This window comes from Clarias gariepinus, chromosome 17 (genome assembly GCF_024256425.1).
Source record: "Clarias gariepinus isolate MV-2021 ecotype Netherlands chromosome 17, CGAR_prim_01v2, whole genome shotgun sequence".
Taxonomy (NCBI): domain Eukaryota; kingdom Metazoa; phylum Chordata; class Actinopteri; order Siluriformes; family Clariidae; genus Clarias; species Clarias gariepinus.
The window spans coordinates 5,908,470-5,932,094 of NC_071116.1; the positions used below are offsets into that span (position 1 = coordinate 5,908,470).

The 23,625-nt window shown below is 39.8% G+C and overlaps 1 protein-coding gene across 1 annotated transcript in view; it reads left to right on the forward strand.

Moving 5' to 3' along the window:
- Positions 1-23,625, forward strand: part of LOC128545397 (WD repeat-containing protein 70) — a 47,594-nt gene that overhangs the window by 15,222 nt on the left and 8,747 nt on the right. Inside the window, exons 10-13 of the mRNA XM_053515627.1 lie at positions 3,711-3,885; positions 15,699-15,798; positions 16,392-16,476; positions 16,609-16,747. Coding sequence (XP_053371602.1) covers positions 3,711-3,885; positions 15,699-15,798; positions 16,392-16,476; positions 16,609-16,747 — 499 coding nt within the window. The remainder of the gene's footprint in view (positions 1-3,710; positions 3,886-15,698; positions 15,799-16,391; positions 16,477-16,608; positions 16,748-23,625) is intronic.

The window sequence follows — 23,625 nt, forward strand, 5'->3', positions numbered from 1 at the left end:
GTCGTAAACTGCCCACGCATGACTGGGATTGTATTGCGATCGTTTTTTATTACAGTGCAGCCAGGATTAACACATTAAAAAGAAACAAGGGGAACCAAAATATTTGTGTCACCCCAGGTCTACCAGAAGCGTTCAGATTAACCTGCACGCAGATACTGCAGAGCGCTGAGAGTAAATTACCAGCACCCCGAGACCACTATATCACTTGTCCCTTCAAGTTGTTCTCTTTAAACTTTTATTTATATTTTTTTCCAAGAAAGCCAGGACACCGTTAGAAACTCGTTCTAGTCGTTCATTTTTGTGCTCTAGGAAGGGTTGTGTTACTGGCTAGGTCGGGTGATGTACGCAGGAGGATCCTGTGTAAACAGTGCAGAGGCAGCTCAAATAAGACAGGTGGAGCCATCTGTCACAGTTACAGTCAGCCATTAACGCCGTCATCAGAGATTGAAACTTTTTGTCCTCTCATAGACAGGTTGCTAGTCTGGGATTGATGCTGAGGGAACTTGTCATTCCTGACCCCCTGGTTTTACAGTTCTGTTTAGTAAAGGGTTTGAAGCTTGGCAATTCAACTTATTAAAAACTAAAAACATAATCATGAATTCAGAACAATTAATTAAAAGGCTCATCAACATCCACTAAAAATGGAAAAGACTCATTTCCATTGCTGATTATACACACCATATAATTTTGTGATTATAGCAAGAAGTATTTTTTGATCAGATAAATGCCACTAATTAAAAAAAAAAAAAAAAAGCATTGTGGGATATTTTGAGACTTTTATTTCCTTTAATCGTGGTATTTCAAATGCATGTAGCAACAATTAGCAGCCAATTAACAGAGGTGGGTAGAGTAGCCAAAAATTATACTCCATTAAAAGTATCTGTACATTATAATAACATTACTCAAGTACAAGTAAAAAGTAGTCGTCCAAAATATTACTCAAGTAAGAGTTAAAAAGTATAAGTGAAAAGACTACTCAAACACTGAGTAAATGTTTCATCGTAATTCGTCTGATTTTTTGTAAACATTTTTTTAAACATTTTTTGGGGAAATTATGTTAGCAGCCAGACAAAATGACGAAATAATGTACAAATTCTGACATTTCCAAATAATAAAATAAATGAAATAAAATTAAAGATTTACAAGAAACACACATTTCCTAATCTCCCATTTTTTCACAACATGAAACTTTTGAAGCAAATACCTACCGTAGGTAACATATGTATGTATATATTTCCAGATATACTGTATATTCAGTTGTCCTTCAAATGGCTCAGCAAATAGAAAATAACATTAGAAGATGTGTACAAGAGTCTCACTTTACCATAAACTGTGTCCAGTAAAACAAATGTAAGAAACCAATGTTTTTCAGCCTCTAATTTATTTCCTAATTATATATGCTAACATAACAACATTAAGTCAGCTGAACTAACCGCGACATGTTTCCTCAGGTTAGACGTCAAGTTTTTATATGCCTTATCTGCTAACATGCCTGTCTGTTTTGGCAGAGAAGGAAGACACCACAGTATGAAGCTGTTTTTTTTGCACTGTGTGTAAGCGAAACAGGCTTTGTATATGAGGCCAGGGACGCTCATCCTCTTCTGTTGTAGCATTGGAGACAGATGCCTCTGCTAATTTTGTTTTTATTCGCTGTCTACCACAGCTGAAGAGCTTTTTTCTGGCTATGCAGCAGGTTTGTGTGTGTTCATGTGACTACATGTGGTTATTGTTACTGCGTCTGATTGGTCAAACGGAGTCATGTGATTATTGTTGCTACTTCTGATTGATAAAACACAGTCATGTGGTAGATCCACCGGCTGCATTTCTCTGGCAGAAATAAAGAAAATCTAATGTGTAGAGTAAATGGTTAGACAAGTGACGAGTCGAGGTGTAGCCGAATGTAGCGGAGTAAGAGTAGCGATTCTTCGCAAATCTACTCAAGTAAAAGTAACAACCAAAGTATGGTGCAGTAAAACTACTCATAGAAGTAATTTTTTTTCTGGAAAGTTACTTAGTAAAATAATTTGAAACCATTTAAAATATATAACCGATCGAATGCTTTGAAACTACTTTAAAATACTCATGTTTTGCAAGAGTATTGCTTCTGCTTCTTCTTCTTTTTCTTCTTCTTTTGATAATATTTGTGGTTGATGCCTTATCGCCACTTGCTGGGCAAGAGTTCGCAGCGGAAGTCCGTCAGGGAAAAATAAAATTTGCACATCATTTTAGGGCTTGTTAGATACTTTTGGAGGTTTTTAGTGCTGTGAAACCTGTGCGGATAAAGCTGCTTAAAACAAATAAATAAAACAATTACCCGATTCTGCTCTTAAATTTAATCAGCTTGAAGAGGAGATTGCAATTCCCAGCGAGCGAATCAAATTGAATCAATGGACTACTTATGGTTCACAGCTTTAGTAAGGACCTGCCCTTTCCGTTTTGTGGAGGCAGTATTGATGTTTTATAGCGCATTTCCAGATTTGTTCGTCGTGTTTTTGAGTTTGCTGTTTGTCTTCAGTTTTTTTTTTGCATTTACAGGCCACAGTAGATGTGCTGAATCTCCTACCATCCTTAGACAGGCTTTCGGACATTTGTTTCCTTTGTTTAAACATGATGACTATGTAGGTGTGCTGGAATCCGGTCCTGGCACGGATCGTGGCTGTGGTTGTGTTTACAGTGCATTCAGGACCTTTCGACATCAGGGGTCAGCGCTTGTTAAAGCAGACACTGGGATGGAGAAGCGCTTGGACACGCTTAGCCTGCCTGCTCGTCGTGCCTCGTCTTTAAACGGGTTCGCTTACAATGACCTCTTTGCCATCCAGCCTTATCCCTTCATGCAGAAAGATCCAGGACTGAGTGGTTTAAAGTTATGCGTGAGGTTGTGTTTTTTAATAAGGTCTTCACTTCTGTCAGCTGACCATGACCTTATCAAACCATAAGTTTTGGCCTTTATAACCACAAAAAAAGGTGTTGGCTGATAGCTGTAAGAGCCTGTCTTTGCCTCTTCAAAGATGCATTGTACTGTGCGTTCTTTCCCTCCATCTGCCTTCGGTGTATCTGTGCGCTCTGTCCATCTTGTCAGTATGTAAACTCTCCAGTGGTCTGACCCAAATAGATCTCAACTGGCACTACGCTACGCTTTTAAATCCTGATTTTTTTTTTTTTTTGCTTGTTTGCATTTTGGCAGCTGCATAAGCCAGACGCATCAGGTGTGTCGGCACTAAACAGCAATCCTTACTATCTGGTTAGTACATTACATTATGATTCAGGTTTTTTCCCCCAACTTTTAAATTCCCTAATGGTAAAGATGTGCATGTGGCTGTTGTGTTTTTATTTCTTGTTTTTTTTTCTTTCCTCCTGTCCTCCTCTAACATCTGTAATGTGTTCAGCAGCTGTAGAAAAGAAAATTGGAATTTCATGGAACCTACGTATATGCCTGTAACGCTGATCTACCGCACCCCTGTGTTCTCTAAGCTTTTTCTCTTTCCTTTTATGACTTCTCTTTGTTGATGGAATATTTCAGCGATACAGGCTGAGAACTGGACAAAGGGCTCACAAGTGGCTGAGTTTTATCTAACACTATAACCATCCATCCAGCGTTGAGATTCTGAATGATCAAAGAAGCATTTATAAATATCTTTATCACTGAACACATGATGTTATTTCCCTGCTTTTTTTTTTTTTTCCCCTGACTGTCCTTTGGTTTTTATCAGGACGGTGCGGACCTGGGACCTGAACAATGAAAAGAAGCACAAGTCCGTATTCAAGCCTCGATCGATGCAGGGCAAGAGGGTCACCCCCACCTGCTGCACGTACAGCCGAGACGGCAAGCTGATCGCCGCCGGCTGCCAGGACGGTACCATCCAGATCTGGGACAGAAACTTAAGCGTGAGTTCTTTCCCTCGCTCTCAATTCACGCTAAATTACTTTTGTTGGTTTTGGTGCACTTTTTGTTTTTATGGCTTCTCAGCTGGATGTTTAAGTGGTTTGGACTCATTCCACAGGTGAGCTGCTTTATTTTCAGGGTTTGAGAGGTAAAAAAAAAAACGGTTTGCGTGTCCACCGTCCTGGTGTACGGGAACAGGAGGTCTGCACACGGCTTGACCTTGGCTGAAGTGGGTCAGTCTTTAGTGCAGCCCTTGACACTGACCAGGTCTCCACAGTGTTAGGAAGCAGGAAGGTGGAGGTTACGGAAGCGCCGCTCTGTAAATAAGCTGCCTGGGTGTCCTCCTGCCAAGTCTCAGGCCTGACACGGATGAATGGAGACTGCGGTCAGAGTTGACTTACGCTGTGTACTGGTCTCAGAGCAGATGTGGAGCTGTTTAAGGATCTGTGCCTTTTGTTCAACCCTGAGGGCGGACTCGTGGTGTGTGTTCGGGTTCAGAGCATGACCCAGAGTGAGCAGTGGAAGGTATGCTGTTATAGAGCCAGAGTCAGTGTAATCTGTGGGAGTGGGGGTAGTAGTGGTGGTGGTGGGGGGGGGTATGTGCAGGGGTCCTGGGAATGGGGTTTAGATCCACCTTTTCAGACAGACAGGATTAATGCTTTGTCTTTTGGCTAAAAGATTATAGAAGCTTGTGTGTGTGTGTTCGTGTTTGTATTTTTAGTCATGTATGTCACTTTGAAGGATATGATAAGGAGCTGCCTAATGGACGAAATATCCAGCGATTGAACAGAGCTGTATTGAGGTAACCTTTAGGGCTAATTATAGTCCGGGAAGCTAATTACACTCAATCAAAACGAGTTATTTTTCTTTGACTCAGACGCTCGACTCGTATGTTTTGGCATCCGACTCACCTGTTTCAGAAAAAGAACAACACACATACTAAAAGTGCCTGTATCTATTTAAATTTGCATCTGCAAATCCGTAGAATCGGTTTAAATTTGTGACGTAAACAGGACCAGACAGTTGATCAGACACTCTTATTATCATTCTCTATGATTATATTTAGTGTCCAAAGTCTGGAGGAGATTACCAGGTCACACGTTTTTCTGAGGATTCTGACAGACAGAACAGAAGATTATTAGGTAACTCGTAGTTCTTCGCAGACTCAACTAAGGGTCTGGTGATGTATTTACGCATTTTTTTTTTTTTAATGATTGAAAATATAAGCGTTCCTCAAGCAAGACTTTTTTTTAATTATGTATTTTTTCCCCCGTCCCATTTAAGCATTCCCATAAGGAAGAGAGCACCGCTGATTCAGTTGAAATGTCTAAATGAATTATTGTTATTAAAAGACAAAGGCTTGGGATACACGCAGGCTTAATTTGTAGCAGAAATGTAAGAAGTAAATTAGAGACGAAGGGAAAAATTGATTCTGTGATGTATAAATAATAATTTTATATATTATATTACAATACTGTGCTCAAGTCTTAGGCACCCAGTTACTTTTTTTATATATGTTTATTTTATGACTTCATTATTAAGTCAGTACAAAAAAAAAAAAATCTGATTTCCAAACATTAGAATTCCAGCAAAAATTTGTACTTTTACAGGAATATATCTAGAGGCCAGAAAAGAACGCATATTATTTAAAAGAACTGTTCTTTTGCAAAAAAGCACTTTTCAGACAAAAAAGAAAGAAAGCTTCTGGGTTTTGCTGCATGAGAAAAAGACAAAGTGCGACAAAGTCCTCAGAAGGACTAATATCCTAAAATGTGAATCTTTGGAGCAGCCTTAGGGACGAGTTTATCGCATCCTCAATTCGCAGATAAGGCGCAGGCGTCAGGATCTCTCACCTTCTGGGTCCGTTACAAAACTGCACAAATTGTACCTCAGAGTATATTTTAAGAAACGCGTCATCACACTAATAGATTGTTACATTAACTACTGTTTACTGCTTTTTAAAGTATTTTTTTGAGTGTAATAACTTTTCTTTTTAAGGCATCCTTGATTATGGCACTTATTTTATTTACTTTTGCACAGTAATACCTGGGCGGCCTGCACAAGTATACTCTGTGTGGGGAACACTGAGGTCTGCTGAACAGCAAGTTTCATTATAAAAAGCTTCCAGATGGATTTAAAAAAAAAAAAAGCTGTGTGTTCAAGCTACCTTCAAGGGGAACTATTTTTACAAGAATATATTAAATGAGATAGGCTGTGAATGTAAGGCAGATACAGAGAAGAAGCTACTTTTATTGCATTTACTGGTGACCATAACTGCCTCGGTGTAACAACACTTCTAATAAATGACAAATGGCAACTGCACTCATTCACTCACTTCACTGTACGTGTTATAAACAGGAGAAAGACATTTTGATGAAGCATGTGTGTATAGGAGTGGAAAGGGTTTACGATTTGAGATATTTTAATTTAACATTTGTTAAATGTTAATGATTAAGATATTATAAAACTGCATAATCTGTTTTCTCAATCGAGTCATTTATGTCTTTATTCCAACGTTGCATGTTTATAATACGAGTAAATCTAAGTATTTTAAAATTGTGATTAATCGTGATCAATCATGGATATGATGGTGATTAACTAGATAAATTGTTTTAATCAATTGGCAGCTCTAATCGTAATTGATTGACACACTACGCATACACATACAGTATATACGTGTGTATATGTTTGTGTGTGTAAAACTATTCAACTTTTTTCGAGATGACGTGACGTCCCGTATATTAATGACCAGTGACAGTGACGAAATCAGCATGCAATATTTGTGATAAAAAATAGGGTTAGGGTTAGGGTTAGGGCTAACTAATAAAACATCAGCAGCAGTATTTTAGGCGTGCGACAAATCATCCTAATCCCTAATGTATATGCACCAAATTCTATCCCTCCTCTTAAAATCCTTCTCTCTCTCTCTCTCTCTCTCTCTCTCTCTCTCTCTCTCTTTCTCTGTGTAACTACAATTGACTGTAAATGTATATGACTATGCCTGCATTGTCCGTAAGTGACAGGTCATGTTTTACTTTGTTTGCACCCAGGCAGAACTTAACTACAGTACATTACCTCTGTATTCATGATAAAACATGTTCTAGTGCAAACCAGGCCAAGTATATAGGGAAAACAAGAGTACTAACTCTTGAACCACTCTGTGGCTGTTTATCTTTGAGCTTTTTTTTTTTTTGTAAAGTGTATTTCAGTTTTGCCCTGCTGCACCTCAAACGACAAGCGACCTGGCTGGATGGCCTTTTTTTTTTTTTTTTTTTTTTGCCTGAGAATTTTCTTTCCACCAGCTTTTGGCGAAAGCCTCACCCTCTGGTGTTATTTATTTAAGAAAGACTTAAGAGCTCAACTTTAACACTCTGCAGAAGCCCATGTCAATGGCTATAAGTTATTTCTATTTAGATAGCAGACGATGTCCCCAGGTGTCTTACATTTCTGGCTGCTTGGCCCAGGTTCTGCATTTTATGGAGAAAGACTGAATAAGTAAGTCAGCAGTGCAGTGTGTTATTCGTCCATACTGCCACATTCACCCATGTGGCAGTCAAAGACTGAGAGTTCGTGTAATATCAGGCCTGTGAACCTTTTCGGTACCTTTCAAGGGCGTTACGTTGAACAGAACAGGGGATGTCTGAACGATTAAGCAAATATACAGTATAACTGTCTACTATTAACAAAAATAAAATGTAAAAAAAAATGCACCTTTTATTTAGTAAACTGTCAGTTAGCAAATACAATCCCGACTAAAAACATGCATCGATCATGGCTGCAAGTCTCCGATCTCAGACCCCCAGTTGCATGTGTTTGTCGCAGCTGACTAACAAACGTTGGTTAAGGAGCCTTTTAATTTATTACAGGTTATTCATGCAGACTAAATATTTAACCAGCATTCCCCAGCAACTTACAATAACAACTTGTTTCTTTAAGGTCCAAGCTTTGGCCCATGCCCCATTTTCTAGGATGTGGTCCAGACACTCTGCCCACTCTTGAGTTTCTAAAGGTCATGAAGAATGGCGAGAGCTTTGGCAGTGAAATCTGCACTTGTTGTATTGCATTATGCACTATTCATGAAAATCCATTCGCATTTCTTACTGAAAACTGACATTTCTCCCCCCCCCAACAACTAAATGTAGAGTCGCTTCTAAACTTTAAGCAGCTTCCTTAAAAATTCTGACTACGTTCTGAATAATATCCTCCCACTTTTAAAAAGACCTTTTCCTTAAGAGACCATCCTCCTCAGCCATTACTCATAAGTTGAACATGCGGACAGACAACATCAATTTGCCAGATAACGTTGGACTCAGTCATGTACCATTTACTGTTATTGGGATAGACATTGTATTCTCATGAGTACGGTTGCTGGACTTGATTGGCTTTTTGATGTCGATCACAATGATTCCTCTGGGGTTACTCGGGTTAAATACTGATTGCTTGTTTGTTCCTGAAACGTCTTTGGCCTGTGCCTGCATTCCACTGCTCCAGATTTACTTTTAGATGTTTTTTTTTTCTTCTTCTACATAACGTGTTGCCATCTGACTTGCTCTCTCAAATGAAATTGTTAACAACAAAGTCCTGTTTATTAATCATATGGAATGTATACAAGATATGTGTGAACTATTCGAGAAAAGTTAGGGATGTAGCAGTGATGAATTTTTTTTTGATACAATACCATTAATAGTTAAACGTTCAGCATCTGCTGATCTGATACTAATCTTTTTAAGATGTGTTTGGATTGAATTGGTTGGGTGATATAGAGCATATATACTCTACTGACATCAAACCAAACGCTAAGAGATAAATATAGACATACAAATGAAGGCTTTTAAAAATAGGTTAGAAACACTTCTTCAGGGTTTAGGTAAGTTTGTGAGTTCCTAGGCTAAATATTTGTAACAGTCATGTGACTTCCTGATCAGGTCCAACTTCCGTGGCCATAAGTCCTACACAAGGTTTTATTATAAAGATAAATCAGTCAGCTCGGATATAAATGTCTGTTGTATGTAGTACACATGGAATTTTTAATGTGAAGACACACCTTTAGCAAACAAGAAGCGTTCGAGTCAAACCGGAATTAAATTTCAAATAAATGAAGACGTAAACGGACTTCAAGCACAGTACATTGATGAGCCGCGGTAAAACATTTGAATGGCGCAGACACCATTATTAGGCCAATAAAGGAATTCCTGGGAGGCCAGCGTTTTAGACGGAAACGCTGTGTATCGGGGAGTTATATAGAGAAATCACATCTGTATTCTGTTATTCTGCGCAAGTCCTGGTTTGACTCGAACACCCCTCGTACATATTCACAATGTTGGCACGGGTTTTGTTTCCTGCTAATATGATGAAACAAATCAAAGTCAGATCAAAACGCAGAAATATTTCCAGGGAATCTTGGTGTGAAACGGCACACATTGAGACTTATTTCTTTAAAGTAAATGGCTCTTACATCTTTACACTCCTCCAGAGATACGCACCGCATCATTTCCTGTTTTTTCAATTCAACAGAGTTGAAATGTTTTCACCAGGATTGAAGGTGCTAGGCTTGGATGCAGCTCAGAGCCTAAGAAAAATCTTCCCCAAGCGTAACCGTTAAAGGTGTCAAGAATATTGTCATCGAAATATATTGGCTGCAGAAATTACAGCCAACTCGTATAGTAGAACAGCCTGGCTGGGGATTTTGAGACTTGCTACTCCCTCCAGAGTCTTCCTGCTGTAAGTTTCCCAGAACCCTGCGCTCTTCTCCCATGTTATTTCAGTATCAGCCTCTAATATTTAGGTCAACAAACAAGTATAAACATACAATTCCTTTTGTGAATCCTTATATCTGGCCACCTCTACTGACCAAATTGTGTCTTCGTCCTCCTTCAGAGGAGCTTGTGTGCTGAATGTAAAGCCCAGAGCAGCTGCTCATATTTCTCACTCAGCAGCAATATGCAAGAATCCAAGCCACTACATTTGCACACAGAGTCATTTAAAAGCTTTCTGGAACATGTGTGTGTGTTTGCAGGGCATCCAGAAGTTTTTCTTTCCATCCCATTCATACCATATTTCACACATTCCTCTTGTTCTTAACACACCATTCAACTTGAAGGCCTAGCAGCTGATATCATTCTTGTAATCAAAGGAATAATTTGCAGGAAAAAAAAAAAGCTCAGACGTGAGCAGTGGAAATGACACGGCTTTTTGACAAGCAGCAAACATCCCCATTTCATGATTTAATTGCGTTCTCTCCCTCTCTCTCTCTCTCTCTCTCTGTGATTGAGGGTATTGACTGAATTCCTTTTAACAGAACATCTGGATAAGTTTGCTCACACTTGAAAAGTTTTCTCAAGGCAAAGTCATAAAAACGAAGGAGACGTTCCAACTTTGTGTCAGAGCCGGAGTTTTTGGCCGACCAGCGTTTACTCTGGTTTTGGAACGCGAACCACGTTCCAGTCATTGCTGAACCTCAGTGTCGTTATATGCCTAACTTACAGTTACTAACTGAGGAAATGTCAAATTAATTATTAAGAAGTTATACCACTACTTAGCTGTAAATATTAACACTGTGCTATAAAAAAAAATCAACCCATATTCTTATTTTAAACCTTTCCACGAGATAATCCACAGACCTTTTTTCGTACTCTAGCCCAAACCTATTTGCAAAGAGGAATAAATTTGACGTAATTGTTCTGAATGTTTCAAAGTTAACCAAGATGTCTCCCCCCTGACATTTTAAAAGACAAGCCAGAATGCAAAATCTGCTCTGGATGGTTCCTATTCAGATGCTACAGTTGATCGGATCAAAGGTCAGATTTTTGCTTTGGGTTCTCCAATAATTGGGGTTCTTGCTCTGGCCAAAACCTGACCCATTTCCTCAACTCTGATAGACACAACAATGTCTCTGCCATCATGAGAGGGACTACGGAGGGTAGCTGGATGTGTGATGTCAATCCTAATCAAAATCTCCTGCTTCAGGAGAAACTTTCTTCTCTCAAATCGTACCAAATGGCTCTGTTTGACCGATTGTACGCTGAAAGCTTCAAACAACCTTTAGGACCTGCAGGGTCCCTCACATGCTTCACTGGCAAGGACTGAAACTAGAGAATGAGCCGGGCCAAGGGGTTAAGCATTTCAAGTCACCTATGGTTCGTGATTTGTTTGTATTTGTTTGAAACATTTATTTAAGTTTAAGTACGTTTCTTGGCCATGTTTAGAGCAGGTCTAACCTGTGAAACCAAGTGAAGCAAATTCTTGTCAGAATTTTATGTTTTCAGATTGATAAAGTTAGAGAGTTTTATGAGCGTTTAAATTAAACCCGGACTTGAAATTGACCGGGGATGAAATTAACCGGGGATGAAATTTCTAATAAATGAAGCCATAATTTTTTTTTTTAAAGAAGGCTGATTCTTGACAGATAACTCGCCGCCAACTTGCAGAAGACTTGCAGAATGTGTCTGTGGGAACTGTACGCAGGATCATTTACCAACACCGCTTGCAAGTTATAGGAACTCTACTGGGAGTGATTGTATATATAAATATTGTTCAGTCCACATATTTGGACCATTAATGGGGGTGCTGGAGGGCCAGTGTTTCAGACGTGAAGAAGGCAGCCGGTTTGTGGCTACTGCGTACTGAGAAAACTTTCTAAATTGATGGTATCCAAACACAAGTTTCATGGTAGTGCATTAGTGTAGCAGGGGATTATATAGAGAAATAACAGGAGTTTTTACTCTTATAACTGAGAGTAAATTTTGCACAGTCAAAAGTCGTGAGTTGAACGTCCCTCATGTATAATATTGGAATTATAGTCCTTAAAAAAACATTATTTGGGCGGTTGCCAAAGTTAACTGAGATAAACCCGGTGTTTCTTAATTTAACACTGTGCGTCGTCATGAATGAGTTCGAATGAAGTGGGCCTGGCAAGCTTTTAGTAATCAGCACAGCCATGCTCCATTAACACACTGAGCAGGTGGTGACAGACAGATAGTGGTTTCAGCTTGGCAACAAGACCCCGAACAAAGTGGGGTGAGAAACACGGACCAATTAGATGAGAGAAAATTGGTCTGGCAAAGAGCTGCACTGAGTGCTGGGGAATGTAATACTAAGCTTAAGGTGAGTGAAGCAGTGTTATCGCCACAGTCCATGATAATGACTTCTTTTCTCCTTCTGTGAATATGCTGAAGACGGCACCTCCCTCACCCCGTCTGCCAGGACGCTACCCTCCTTCGGTCTCAGTCGTCCCTTCATCACTGATTTGTGCAGTTGCATAGTTTAACAACTTTGTCTGTACATTTGAATTAAATCCAGTACCTACACTGTCCGTATAGGTGAACACCTAATGGAAGCCAACTTTATTGTTAGTACAGTTACAATGGCGTTTAAGAGAAAACATAACTACGATTTCAAACATAGTGCCCGCTAGTTGTTTTTCCTTATTCTTTTTAGACAGAAGAGGTTTCTTTTGGCAACCCTTTCAAGCAAACCGTGACTTGTTCAGTCTTCTTCTTAATGTGTTAACATGCTCAATGAGGCCTATAGGGTCTGAGACGTAGCTTTTGGTTTGATTTTTGTATTTCTCCGAGCATTAGGGTGAATGTGCTGGGATGTCTACTCCTGGGAGGATTGGCAACTATCTTAAATGCTTTTCACTTGTGAATAATGTTTCCTACTGTAGAATGTTGAACTCAAAATTATTTGGAAAATGGTCTTATAACCCGTTCCAGACTGATCTGCAGCAACAGATCTGCATTTTCCTGTAAGACCTGCTGTTTGTCTTTCTCTCTTGGCATTGGGTTAACACACCTAAATGCTCCAGACCAGCAAAATGCCCAAACTTCTGCTTTTATAGAGGACTGGACACTAGATGATGATGATCAACCAATCAAGGGCTGATGATTAGCAGCACCTGACTGGAACTTAAATTAAATTCTGTGGCAGCACTAAGGGGGCACTTGCAGTAGTATTGCCCACATGGTTTATTGTTTTTGGCTTTATTTTTGTTTAATCAATAATAGCACAGTGAAAAAATAATTACATGTTATTCTTGTGAGGTTGCATTTGCCTACTACTAAGATCCTCTGATCCAATGATCAGATTTTATGAACATATGTTATGTTTGTTTTTACACAAAAAAACATAATAAAAGGACGCCTGTCTTTAGACCGTAGATCATTTCTTTTTTCCAAATACCTGTATTCAACACAGCCAACCTTCTCTTGGTTACAGCAAGTATTATTTTCTGTCAGTCATTATTTTGTTTTATTGTCCACCCACTATCTGTCTTTTTCGCTGCCAAGCCGTTTCCTATCTGGTCTTCTTGCATTATTTATGAGAGACAAACTATGAGTAAATTTTAACAGGAATACAAATGAGTTTTCACACGGAATGTGCAAAAATACCCCAGCAGGTTTTGTTAATTGTGTATCTTCGGATAATGTCATTGCCAGAGGCTCCTGATGATTCGGCACATTTTATCCCCGTAGAACGCAAAGTTAAAGAGATAGGTGCGAAGAAGTCCGATAAGAGGATTTTCCCAGCCCATCTTGACAACACCTGCTTGGAGCAGCTCCTTGGTTAGTGTTTCCTTCTGTGCTGTAAAGAAAAGTGGACGAAAAAGGTTTATTATTCCTTTTGTTTTTCCGAATAGTGTAAATGACTAACAGCTGACATGGGGTTTATATGCACATCTAATGGAAAGCGGCTTTGATTTGGTTTCTGATGGTATGTGGAAATGAGTTGTTTTGAGGGTTATTTAGTCACTTGAAGGCCAAGATTTTAACCGGAGCACACTCTTATCTGTAAGGACCTTGTCCTCATGTTATAATTTTATATAGAAATGAAAAATTCTTGTAAACAAAAAGCTGGCTAATGAGTTTTATAGATATTATCTTGTGGAGAAATGACGTGGTCTGAGGCATGTGTCTATGGTGTCACATGTGACTCTGCAGTGCTTTACTTAAAGCACCGCTATTGATGGGGCTGAATAGAGGCTTTTACTGGCAGTTCAGCTAATGTTCATTTCCCTCTTTCAGGCTTTGCTGTTATCTCTGTGTATCAGTGGATGACAAAACATGACAGAAGAGCAATAAATGTCATGCAGGATAAGGGCTGCTGTTCATGCCTTTAACTGCAGTATAGAGATTACTGAATTTGGGTCTGTGCACGGTGATGCTTTACCCGAGTTTCCATGGTAACTTTCAAAAACTTTCCCCCCCCATGCAAATTATAGCGAGAAATCTTTCCTTTGAATATTCTAAAATTTGAACAGAAATGAACATGTTGCATGATGTCATCTCCTACATTAATAAATACCCTGTTTATTGTACATAACATACAGAGATGAGATTGTTCAAGAAACCCAGCTGTTGATGTGTGCTGGTTTAAAGCGCTCGAGGAGGCATGTCATTGACAGATCTATAGACAGATCTATTAAAAATGCATCCTTAGTTAAAAACAGTAGAGCTGTGCACGGTTGATTTAACTAATTGATGCAATAAACTTTGATTCGGAATGGGTTCACATTTTAAAAAATTATTTAAAAATTGACAAATTTTTTTAAAACATAGCACAGGTTTTGCAGAAAATGTAAAAATTTTGGGTGGTTGGTGCAATCCCGCCACTTACTGAACTGGAGAAGATTAATGCTTTGTGACCAACGGTAAACCACACACATTGTACAACATTTCATTTCTCATTAGATACTTTTGGTAGCTTTTAATGCATCAAAACTTTTAAGAAAAACCAGACGATTGTAAGTAAACAATAGTGCTATTAAATCACATCAAATTAAAAATCTTAATAGCCAAAAAATCCTGTTAAATTAAATTTGTCTATCTGTGATTCACAGCTTTATGAATGTGATCTTTTAAAACGAGTGCAGTGTTTTTATATTTATTTTCATGATAAATTCATGTTTGTGCCTGTGAAAATGTAGAAACTTGAGAAAAGAGCTGTGTATATGTGTGTTTGTGTGTGTGTGTGTGTGTGTGTTTACATGTGTTTGTAAAGTCGCCCCTTGAATTAAACTGAAAGCTCTAGGATGCGTTCATAATTTCAGATCCCGTGCTTGCTTGAGTGATAAGGAAGTGGCTCGATTTCAGCTTCAACTCGAGATTTAAACGTGCATTCTACAGATTTTTGGTCTGTGACTCGAGGCTTTGGCAGAGTGTTGGCTTCTTCATACCGCTGTTGAGTGGGAAGTCTAAGCTGCCATCTCCTCCCTCAGGAGAACATCTGGGCTTCAGAGGGCTTAGTGCAAATGATTACAGCAGTAAAAACCCTTTAAATAGCAAAGTGTAGTACTTTGCACTCCGTTCCAACATGGGATCATTTTATTACTTTGAAATAGTTGTTTTTTTCATAGAAATCTATTGATTCTTAATAGGTTGGTATTTTTATTAGAACATAATGCTAAACGGGTAATGTTAACAAGGTGGCGGAAACCGGACCGTATGAGTAAACAAGGATGCACGTTTTTCAATCAAAGTACTCCTTTTGCATCAAAACAGTGGTGGAATTATGGGAGGTCTAAATATCTCCTTGGTGGAAGTCAAGTATGGTATGTTACTTCCCTTTCAGTAAATAAAAAGCTCATGACCACTTGGAGTAACTGAGCATGAAAGAGACTTAAGTGGCAAATGCAAATTCTTCACATAGTATAAATGTGGCTTGGCAGGAACCTGATAATGGAGCTCTGGGTGCACGAAAGTGTGTGCACCACATGTTTTACACATTCGCATGGACGAGAAATGTGGCCGATGGATTTTATTTACTTACAAATGTTTCTTTTCTCTCTCTTTTTTGTGTGTGTGGTCCATCTATACAGGTCCATACCAAGTTCCACTGCCGGCAAGCCCATGCTGTTGGTTCGGACACCTCCTGCCTCACCTTCTCCTACGACGGAACCACGCTCGCTTCACGAGGAGGTCAGACATGCTCTTCATAAATCGTGTTGCTGTTCGAGGGTGGAGGGCGGGGGGATGCTGCTATTTCACCCCTAACCATTCCTAACCCAGGGGTTATAACTTCTGACCCTGACCACAAAGCTGTATTGTTTCTGAAAAATAAAGATCTTTTCTTTGCTCTGAAGCCAAAGTGACATGCGACTCTGAGGATGGCTGGCAGGATCGACTTGGACACACTCGCTTGAGTTTGAGCTTGCATTACAGGCCTCCCTTTGAGCGTGCGCTTCCCAGCTGGCTTGGGTTCATCTTATGGAGCTTTAGTCAGCGAATAGAGATCCCCGGTCTAAGCGTTACTCAACCTTCATTGTGACGCATCAGAGTAAAGTCTGACCTCAGGACAGTCTGCCTAGTCGCTGTAGCGTACACTGACTCTGATTCAAGCGCTAGCACAATCGATCTTATTCACTTTTTTTTCTTTCCCGTCTCGTTCAATTACATCGGACAGAGAGGAACGTCTTTGATATATTTTTCCCCCCCTTTGCATTGATGTTCAAATTACTCATCTTGGCATTCAGTACTGTTCTCAGTCTTGACATTTTCTTCTGTATTTGCAGGGGATGACACTTTAAAGACATGGGACATCCGCAACTTCAAGAAGCCTCTCAACGTTGCCACGGGGTTGTCCTCGTTCTTCCCGATGTAAGCCTAAATATCGACAGCCGTCTCCTTCTCAGGGTTATCTTCTCACGATGATAAACCTGGTGAAGCAGCTTTAAATAAAGCACTTAATCGCTGATAAAGCTGTGTGTTGTATCTTGTGTCTGAGCACAGGACAGACTGCTGCTTCAGTCCTGATGATAAACTCCTGGTGACGGGGACCTCAGTGAAGCGTGACCAAGGCAACGGCAAACTGGTCTTCTTTGACAGAGAATCCTTTAAGAAAGTATACGAGATCGAGGTGGCTAGCGCGGTGAGTGTGCCTACTGTATACACAAAAAGCACCGGCATATTATTATTATTATTTTCTTTTACATAAATACGTCTGAGATGAAACAGCATTCCGTAGGCGGCATTTTAGCTCCTAAAAGCAACATCCTGAGTGGACAGCGGTGGGAAAAGGTCATGGTTAATAGATTTAAATGTTAGTTTAGGGCTCCGTGTTTATTTCAGAGGTCGAGAACATTCTCATTTTTCATTCACAAGTTGCCAGATTTAGTAAGATCAGCAAGACTTTACATGTTTTTTCTGTAGGAACCATACCATCGGAGTTCGCCTCCTGTATTAACGGACATGCTAGAAACCCCGCCCCCTTCTCACGTCATGTTTGACATTTTGTCTCGTCTTGACATTTTAGCTGAAAATATTCCACAAACTTTGGTGTTAATCTAGTGCTAGAACAATACCCAGGAATTAAAACACTTAATCAAGCAAAAGTAAAGATGCGTCTAGACAGAATCGAATAACATCTTTTAGTGTTTATAATCTAGTGAGTAAACATTCCAGTGATTTACAATGTTACTTATTTTCCGTAGATTTTATTAACGCACATACGTTGTTTTAGTTCAATTACATTAGTGGCTGCATTTTGGGCAGAGACCCCATTAGCTAGATAATAAATTCATAAAGTATTTACTAACACAGAACTTGGACTACATTATATTACCATTTGCATATTTATGTATTACAGTATATTATAATTTTTTTAATATAATTTACAGGAGTTTATACATTTATATTTAACATTTAATATCCAATAACATGTTAAGCAGCATTATACAACAGTTAGTTCTGCCTGAGCAATCTGATTGGACGAAAGGTATTCCATAAGTGGTGATAATGGACAGTGACAGCACTGGGACATTTAACTATATGTATCACTCTGCGTCCCCGGTGTATAACAATCCTTATTGGTGAAAGTAGGTTGGTACAGTCCACAGTACTGAGGAGAGAGTAGCTTCCTGTCAAAACTCACATTCAAAGCCATCTTAAAAACTGAAAACATTTATTAATATTTGCCATAATAGTTGCAAATTTTATCTGAACCATCCGTGGTGTTTTATTTACGTCTGCTAAGCTAACTAGGCTGAACTCCAAATCGTTCTCCAACCCATGATCAAGGAACTATTTGGTGAGAGGAACAAGGGATTGTACCCCCTACATACTGCACTATCTTTCCATTTAAAGTTTCCGTACCAGTTATTCTGAAGTGAAATAAGTGGAAACATCACATACCAGTAAGAATTATTTTCACCCCTGTTAATTAGTGGTGCTTGCGATGCAATCAAGCATCACTTGTATTATCTTGCAGGTTTTTTTTCTTCTTCTTCTTTTTAAATAGTTTTTTAAATTCTCCCGTACAAACTTTGGCACGTAAACCGTTTGTCGTATTTACTGCCCAAAAACTTCCATAGACTTTGAAACCAACTTCGCCGGATTCCAGCGCAGAGCAAGAATTTTGTAAAGATGTAAAATTTACTACATTTGATAAGGCTTGCATGCTTTGTCAGAACAAACCCTTTAAGAGCGTACAAGTTGTACCCCTGGGGGTGCAAGAGGTGCCCAAATTTGCCTATTGACGTATTATGGTTAAGGTACTCCTATTTGAAACTGGAAGTGCTCCATTTCCTGCTATGGTAACTTCCATAGGAACTTTTGAAACTAAACCCAACTGTGGATCCCATTGAGAAATGGGGGTGGGCTAGTGTATCATAGAGACATAGGGGTGTGCTCATTTTACTCAGGCAACCAATTAGTCTTTTAGGATGATTGTGAAGCTGTCAAGCCACGCCCTAGCAACCACTTTAGAGAACCTTTGCAACTGATCCCGTAGACTATAGTCATTAGAAAAGCCCCAAAGGCCTGAGTTTTGTCATGGCAAGCACTACCTACATTTTTTTCAGAAAACGTACCTGTCTAGTTGCACTAACTGTCTGCCACCGGCTCTGCCAGTCGTGGTTAGTTAGTTGCGCCAGTTGTGGAAGGATATGTGTTGGCAAAGCAAAATAACAGGTTATATAAAGAAACAATTCATAATCTGTTGATAATAAAGTGTTTCCGGGACTGTTGCATAAAAGCAATATCGCATCTGAAGTCGTGCTGTATTGCTGGATATCGTGTAGCTGTGATGCGGTCGTAGGCACAACGGGACAGTAACAGTACTCACTCTTGTTTGATATTTTCTTAATTAACATCGCTTATTTGTGTCATATACTGGCAACTGAATACTGGTTTAGTTAGTAGTTCAGAATTCAAGATAAATGCTGAATGCAAGAGCGAAGATGCATCACTCGCACTTCTCAATCTATTTAACATTTAAAAAAGAAAGTAGTTCCTGACAACATTTCCCCAGACTCCTGTCAGTTGTCTTTTCGAAGCAAGTGAAACAACTCTGTCAGGACTTCGCTGTATGAGCGATTGGGTGAAAATATCAAAATGGTGTGCTACTGATGTCTCTCGAAGGCTCCCTCGGCCATTCGTGATGGAATGCGCTCTCGAAGAGATTTGTCATGGGAGCGCTTCTCGGATTTAGATTTGCTTCTTCTTTAGTCATAACACTGCAGCCTGAAGAGGCCCTGAAAGCTCTTCCCTCCATCTGGCACGGCATTTTTAACATCTTCACTGCGACGGTGGGAACCCGTCTTGTTTTCAGGCGCTCCAAACCTGACAGCCTTAACATGAGTCACAAGGATCGAGCGCAGATGGGCATTTCCGTTACGTTCTTGATCAGAGGAATGGGCTTCACGGACAGTCGTGTGAATGCTGGCAGATCTCTCAGCGGTCGGCGTGAGTTATTTATCGGGCGATTTGCCCTGGCGCGACCTCGACGAGCTCGCTATTTATCATGTTTATCCAAGGTTCTCAGCAGGACAGCTGAAGAATTTAAGTGCCGTCTCTTTATGAAGTGGTGCGCCAGGCTTGTGAAAGGAAAGGCCACCAATCATACGGATGTAAACATTCGACATAACCCCGCAGCGGGGTCAAGACCTGGGTAGGGAGGTGGGTGGCAGCGAACACAGGTTTTTCTTTTTTAGGATGGTTTGAGTAAACACGCTCTCGGCTGAGAAGACGTTTTTACCCGAGGTGTGAAATCGGGTGAGACTTCAGCCGGGATCGAGGTCTGTGTAGGATAAGTGTTTGCAAAAAGGGTTATATCCCTTTTTTTCTTAACAGTTGATATTAAGATAGTTATCACCAGACACGGAGTGGAATTACACCGTAAAGCCTAGTCGCCAGACCGGAGGATTTAGCAGATGCTAAAATTATATACAGTCCAATGTAATCAAACTGCATGAACCCGCTAAAAGCTTGTCCGTTGCGGATTTATCCATTAGGACACGTTGCAGGTGTGTTAGCGTTTGATGTTTGACTACTTCATATGTCGCAAGCATGATACAACCCAGAAGGACGGAGACGGCGTGATAAAACATTTCCTCCAGCCACCATACGAGCATTATTTTGAAATATTCATCCAAACATCACTGACAGGCTCCAACCTTTATCTGGCCTGTTGCTTCATTTCTTTTGTTGGTTAGTGTGGTAGGTGAATTCCTAAAGGGTGTTTCGGGGGGCCCTAGGGGCTGGCATCCAGACCGTTCTCACAGCATGTGTCACACATGCCTGTTTGTTTGCATGGGCTACAGTACACAGCTCACGCTTGACAGACCTTGAACACAAATCATCTTCTCCTTCTCTTCCCGTCTTTGATGGCAGACTGTGTAACAAAACAAAGCCTTAATCTTCAGTATGGAGGTTAGGGCTAGGCTGATATTTATATATTTATTCCATACACGTATGTATTATAGATCTAGCTGCAGGATTAATGCTCATCTTTACCCTTCTTGTGTTTAAGTAGACTATATTTGACATTTTTTTGGCTCAAACCTCCAGCTAGAACAGTTCAAGGTTCAAGCCTCAATGTCCTGCTGTAATTCCTGTGAATGTGTTCTTTAATGGTTCGAGTTTTTACACTAAACTCCTCACACAAGGATCCTAGTGAATCCAAGCTGCAGGTTCCTCAGAAGGTTCAATCATTTACCAGCTTGTTTTTTTCTTGGTTCTCAAAGACTTAAGAATGTGTAGTGAAACGTATCTTGAATGTGTAGTGAAACGTATCTACAGAACAAGAAAGAAGTTGATGTTGATAGTGTTGATATTGTTTCTATGGCAACATGAGGAACTCGTAGGTTGGGCACATCACATTATATTAAGGACTCTAACAACTTGTAAGATTTAATTAGCTTTTTTACCAGAACTATACGATTTAATTAATTATGTGGTTGAATCGATCTTTTGTGGTACAGTTTAAAAAAAAAAAAAAGGGAATTGATTTACATTTTTAAAAATTCTTTTGGTAATTTTGCAAAAGTTAAATATTTTAAAATGGAAGAAATCCTTAAAATTCTAAAACAGCTTTTGCAGAAAATACAAACGGTTTTCATCATCTCCAAATACTTTTCCATGAGTGTCGCTTTTTGTTCTTTTGACGTTATGGGCAGTTAGGTATGATACCACCACTTTTTAAACTGGAGCGTGTAGGGTTTCAAGCAATCAACAACTTGCTTGTTAGACACTTCTAGTAGGTTTTAGTACCTGAAAAGATTTATAGCTGCTTGAGACATTCGTGCTACTAAATCAAATCGAAATTGGCAAAATCCCCAAAAATCAAAAGTCGAATCGAAAAATCTACCCACAATTCACTGCTTTACTTGCTCTTAGCTGCTCTAGCATAAGTTATAACATCAACAATAAATTGAAAAAAAGTATGATCTGGAATTCCAGGAAATTGTAATAGTCAACAAACTGTTCTAGAAGATAAGGTACATCATACAATGAGTGAGTGTGCTCATCACTAAACGTGTTATTCCGTATCAGGACGTGCACATGTACTGTAAATGATCTGATCTGAATATTGAGATCCTTAGATAACCTGATTGGCTGTGTTTAAAAACATCATGGCTTACAGACTGCAGCACTTTTTAAATCTCCATTATAACTTCTCAGACTTGGAGCAGGACTGATTGCCTAGGAAATTAAGTTTGTGTATGTGTGTGTGTGAGGCGTCCTGCTTCCTCAGTTTGGCTAGTCACAGCCAACGGTGATTAGCAGACACATCGGGGAAAAGTAGCTGCCAATGGTTCACAGAGCAGCACCGCCACTTCCAATAGACTCTCGTGTTAATTATGTGTGATAAGCAGCTCCTCTGTGTGATTTAACACATTTCCACAGCCTACTTTTTCTCTTTCTCTTCCTAATTGGCACCGTTTTTTTTGTTGTGTTTTTTTTTAGCATAGCAACAACAGCACCATCCTGCTTCCCCCCCTGGATAGTGGTTTATTGTAAAAGCTTCTGATTTTAAATACCTGCTATGTTATTACGCGTGACTTGAAGGGAAGGCAAGACACGCAGTTATGCAATATAGTCAGGTGGTGTATATCCCACTTCAAATGCCACAGTCGATAACTAACGCAATGCCGTACAGAAATGTAGTTAAGTAAAAGTACAGAAATTTGCTGTACTTTTGAGTGATGTAAAAGGTATTGTGTATTTATTAAGTAATATGTACTTAAATACCAAAGTATATCTACTCAATAACCTCCCACCTCTGTTTATTGCACTAAATACAGCATCTGTAATACGAGGGGGGTTAAATCCAAACGCATTTATCAGACTGCTGCTCATACTGCATTACAGGGGAGCGTCACACAGCGGAAAAGGAAAGTGCTATCCGCCCTCTTCTGCATACATGAGCTCACTGTTGGTCACAGTGTTTGACAAGACAGAAGGAATATGCTGTCTCTCATAGTCAGAGGAAAGAAAGGACAGGACAGAGCACTTATATTTATCATTATTTTGCTGAAGCAGCTCGACTGTGGATGCAGTGATTCTGACGTGGAGCCAACAGTCTGACGAGCTTGTTGAGGCTAGTGCTCCTCCTGCTATATTTGGACTTTCAGTGCCCCGTGTTCGCCCCAGCGGAGGTGCATTAGGTGTGTTAGCTGCGCCGGGCTGGAACGGAATTCTCACGAGCTGAACTTGATTAATGAGCTCGTTTAGACACCGAGCTTAGTTGTTACCATGTGATGGATTTCTGCCCAGTTATTCACACTTAACGCTGCGTAAAGCTTGCAGATGAGCACACACTGTTGCCTATACACAAACACACGCATGCATATGTACACACAGTTCTCCTGTCGTGCATTAAAAACCAGCATGCGATCCTGACATGATGTAATCGAATCAACACTACAAAGGGATTATTGGCATTTCTGCAAAGAAAAAGTCTGTGCTTGCTGTAGACGTTTCTAAATAATGGAAATTAGTCCACAATATACGCAGGCGGTTCAGTTAACAGGGGGAACGTAAAGCAGGTCGACCTGTAGTCCTCCACACATGGCTGGCAGACACACAGCGGGATGACGATAAAGCTTTATTCTGGGTCAGACGAGCTTAGCCGAGCCAAAGAAGACCTGAACAGCTGGACACTAAGCAGCTTCACCCCTGACCCCGCCCCGTCCACACAACCTCATGATCCGCGCACTTTCTCTCGCACACTTCACCACTAGAACTTGTTTAGAGTAAAGACGACTTTCTTTTCCACTCCCTCCGTGCCTTAAGTGTTTATTCTGCTCCACTGTTGCTGCGGTTTATTTTTGGAAGTCGACTATCTGTCCTATAATGTAAAGTTTACTATAGGGGATCGTTAAGCAGTTCGTCTTACCATAATACCCCTAATATATGTAATGATTTTCTTAAAAAAAAAAAAAAAAAAAAAAAAATATATATATATATATATATATATATATATATATATATATATATATAATTGTGGAGTGTAGGTAGTGTTTGGTA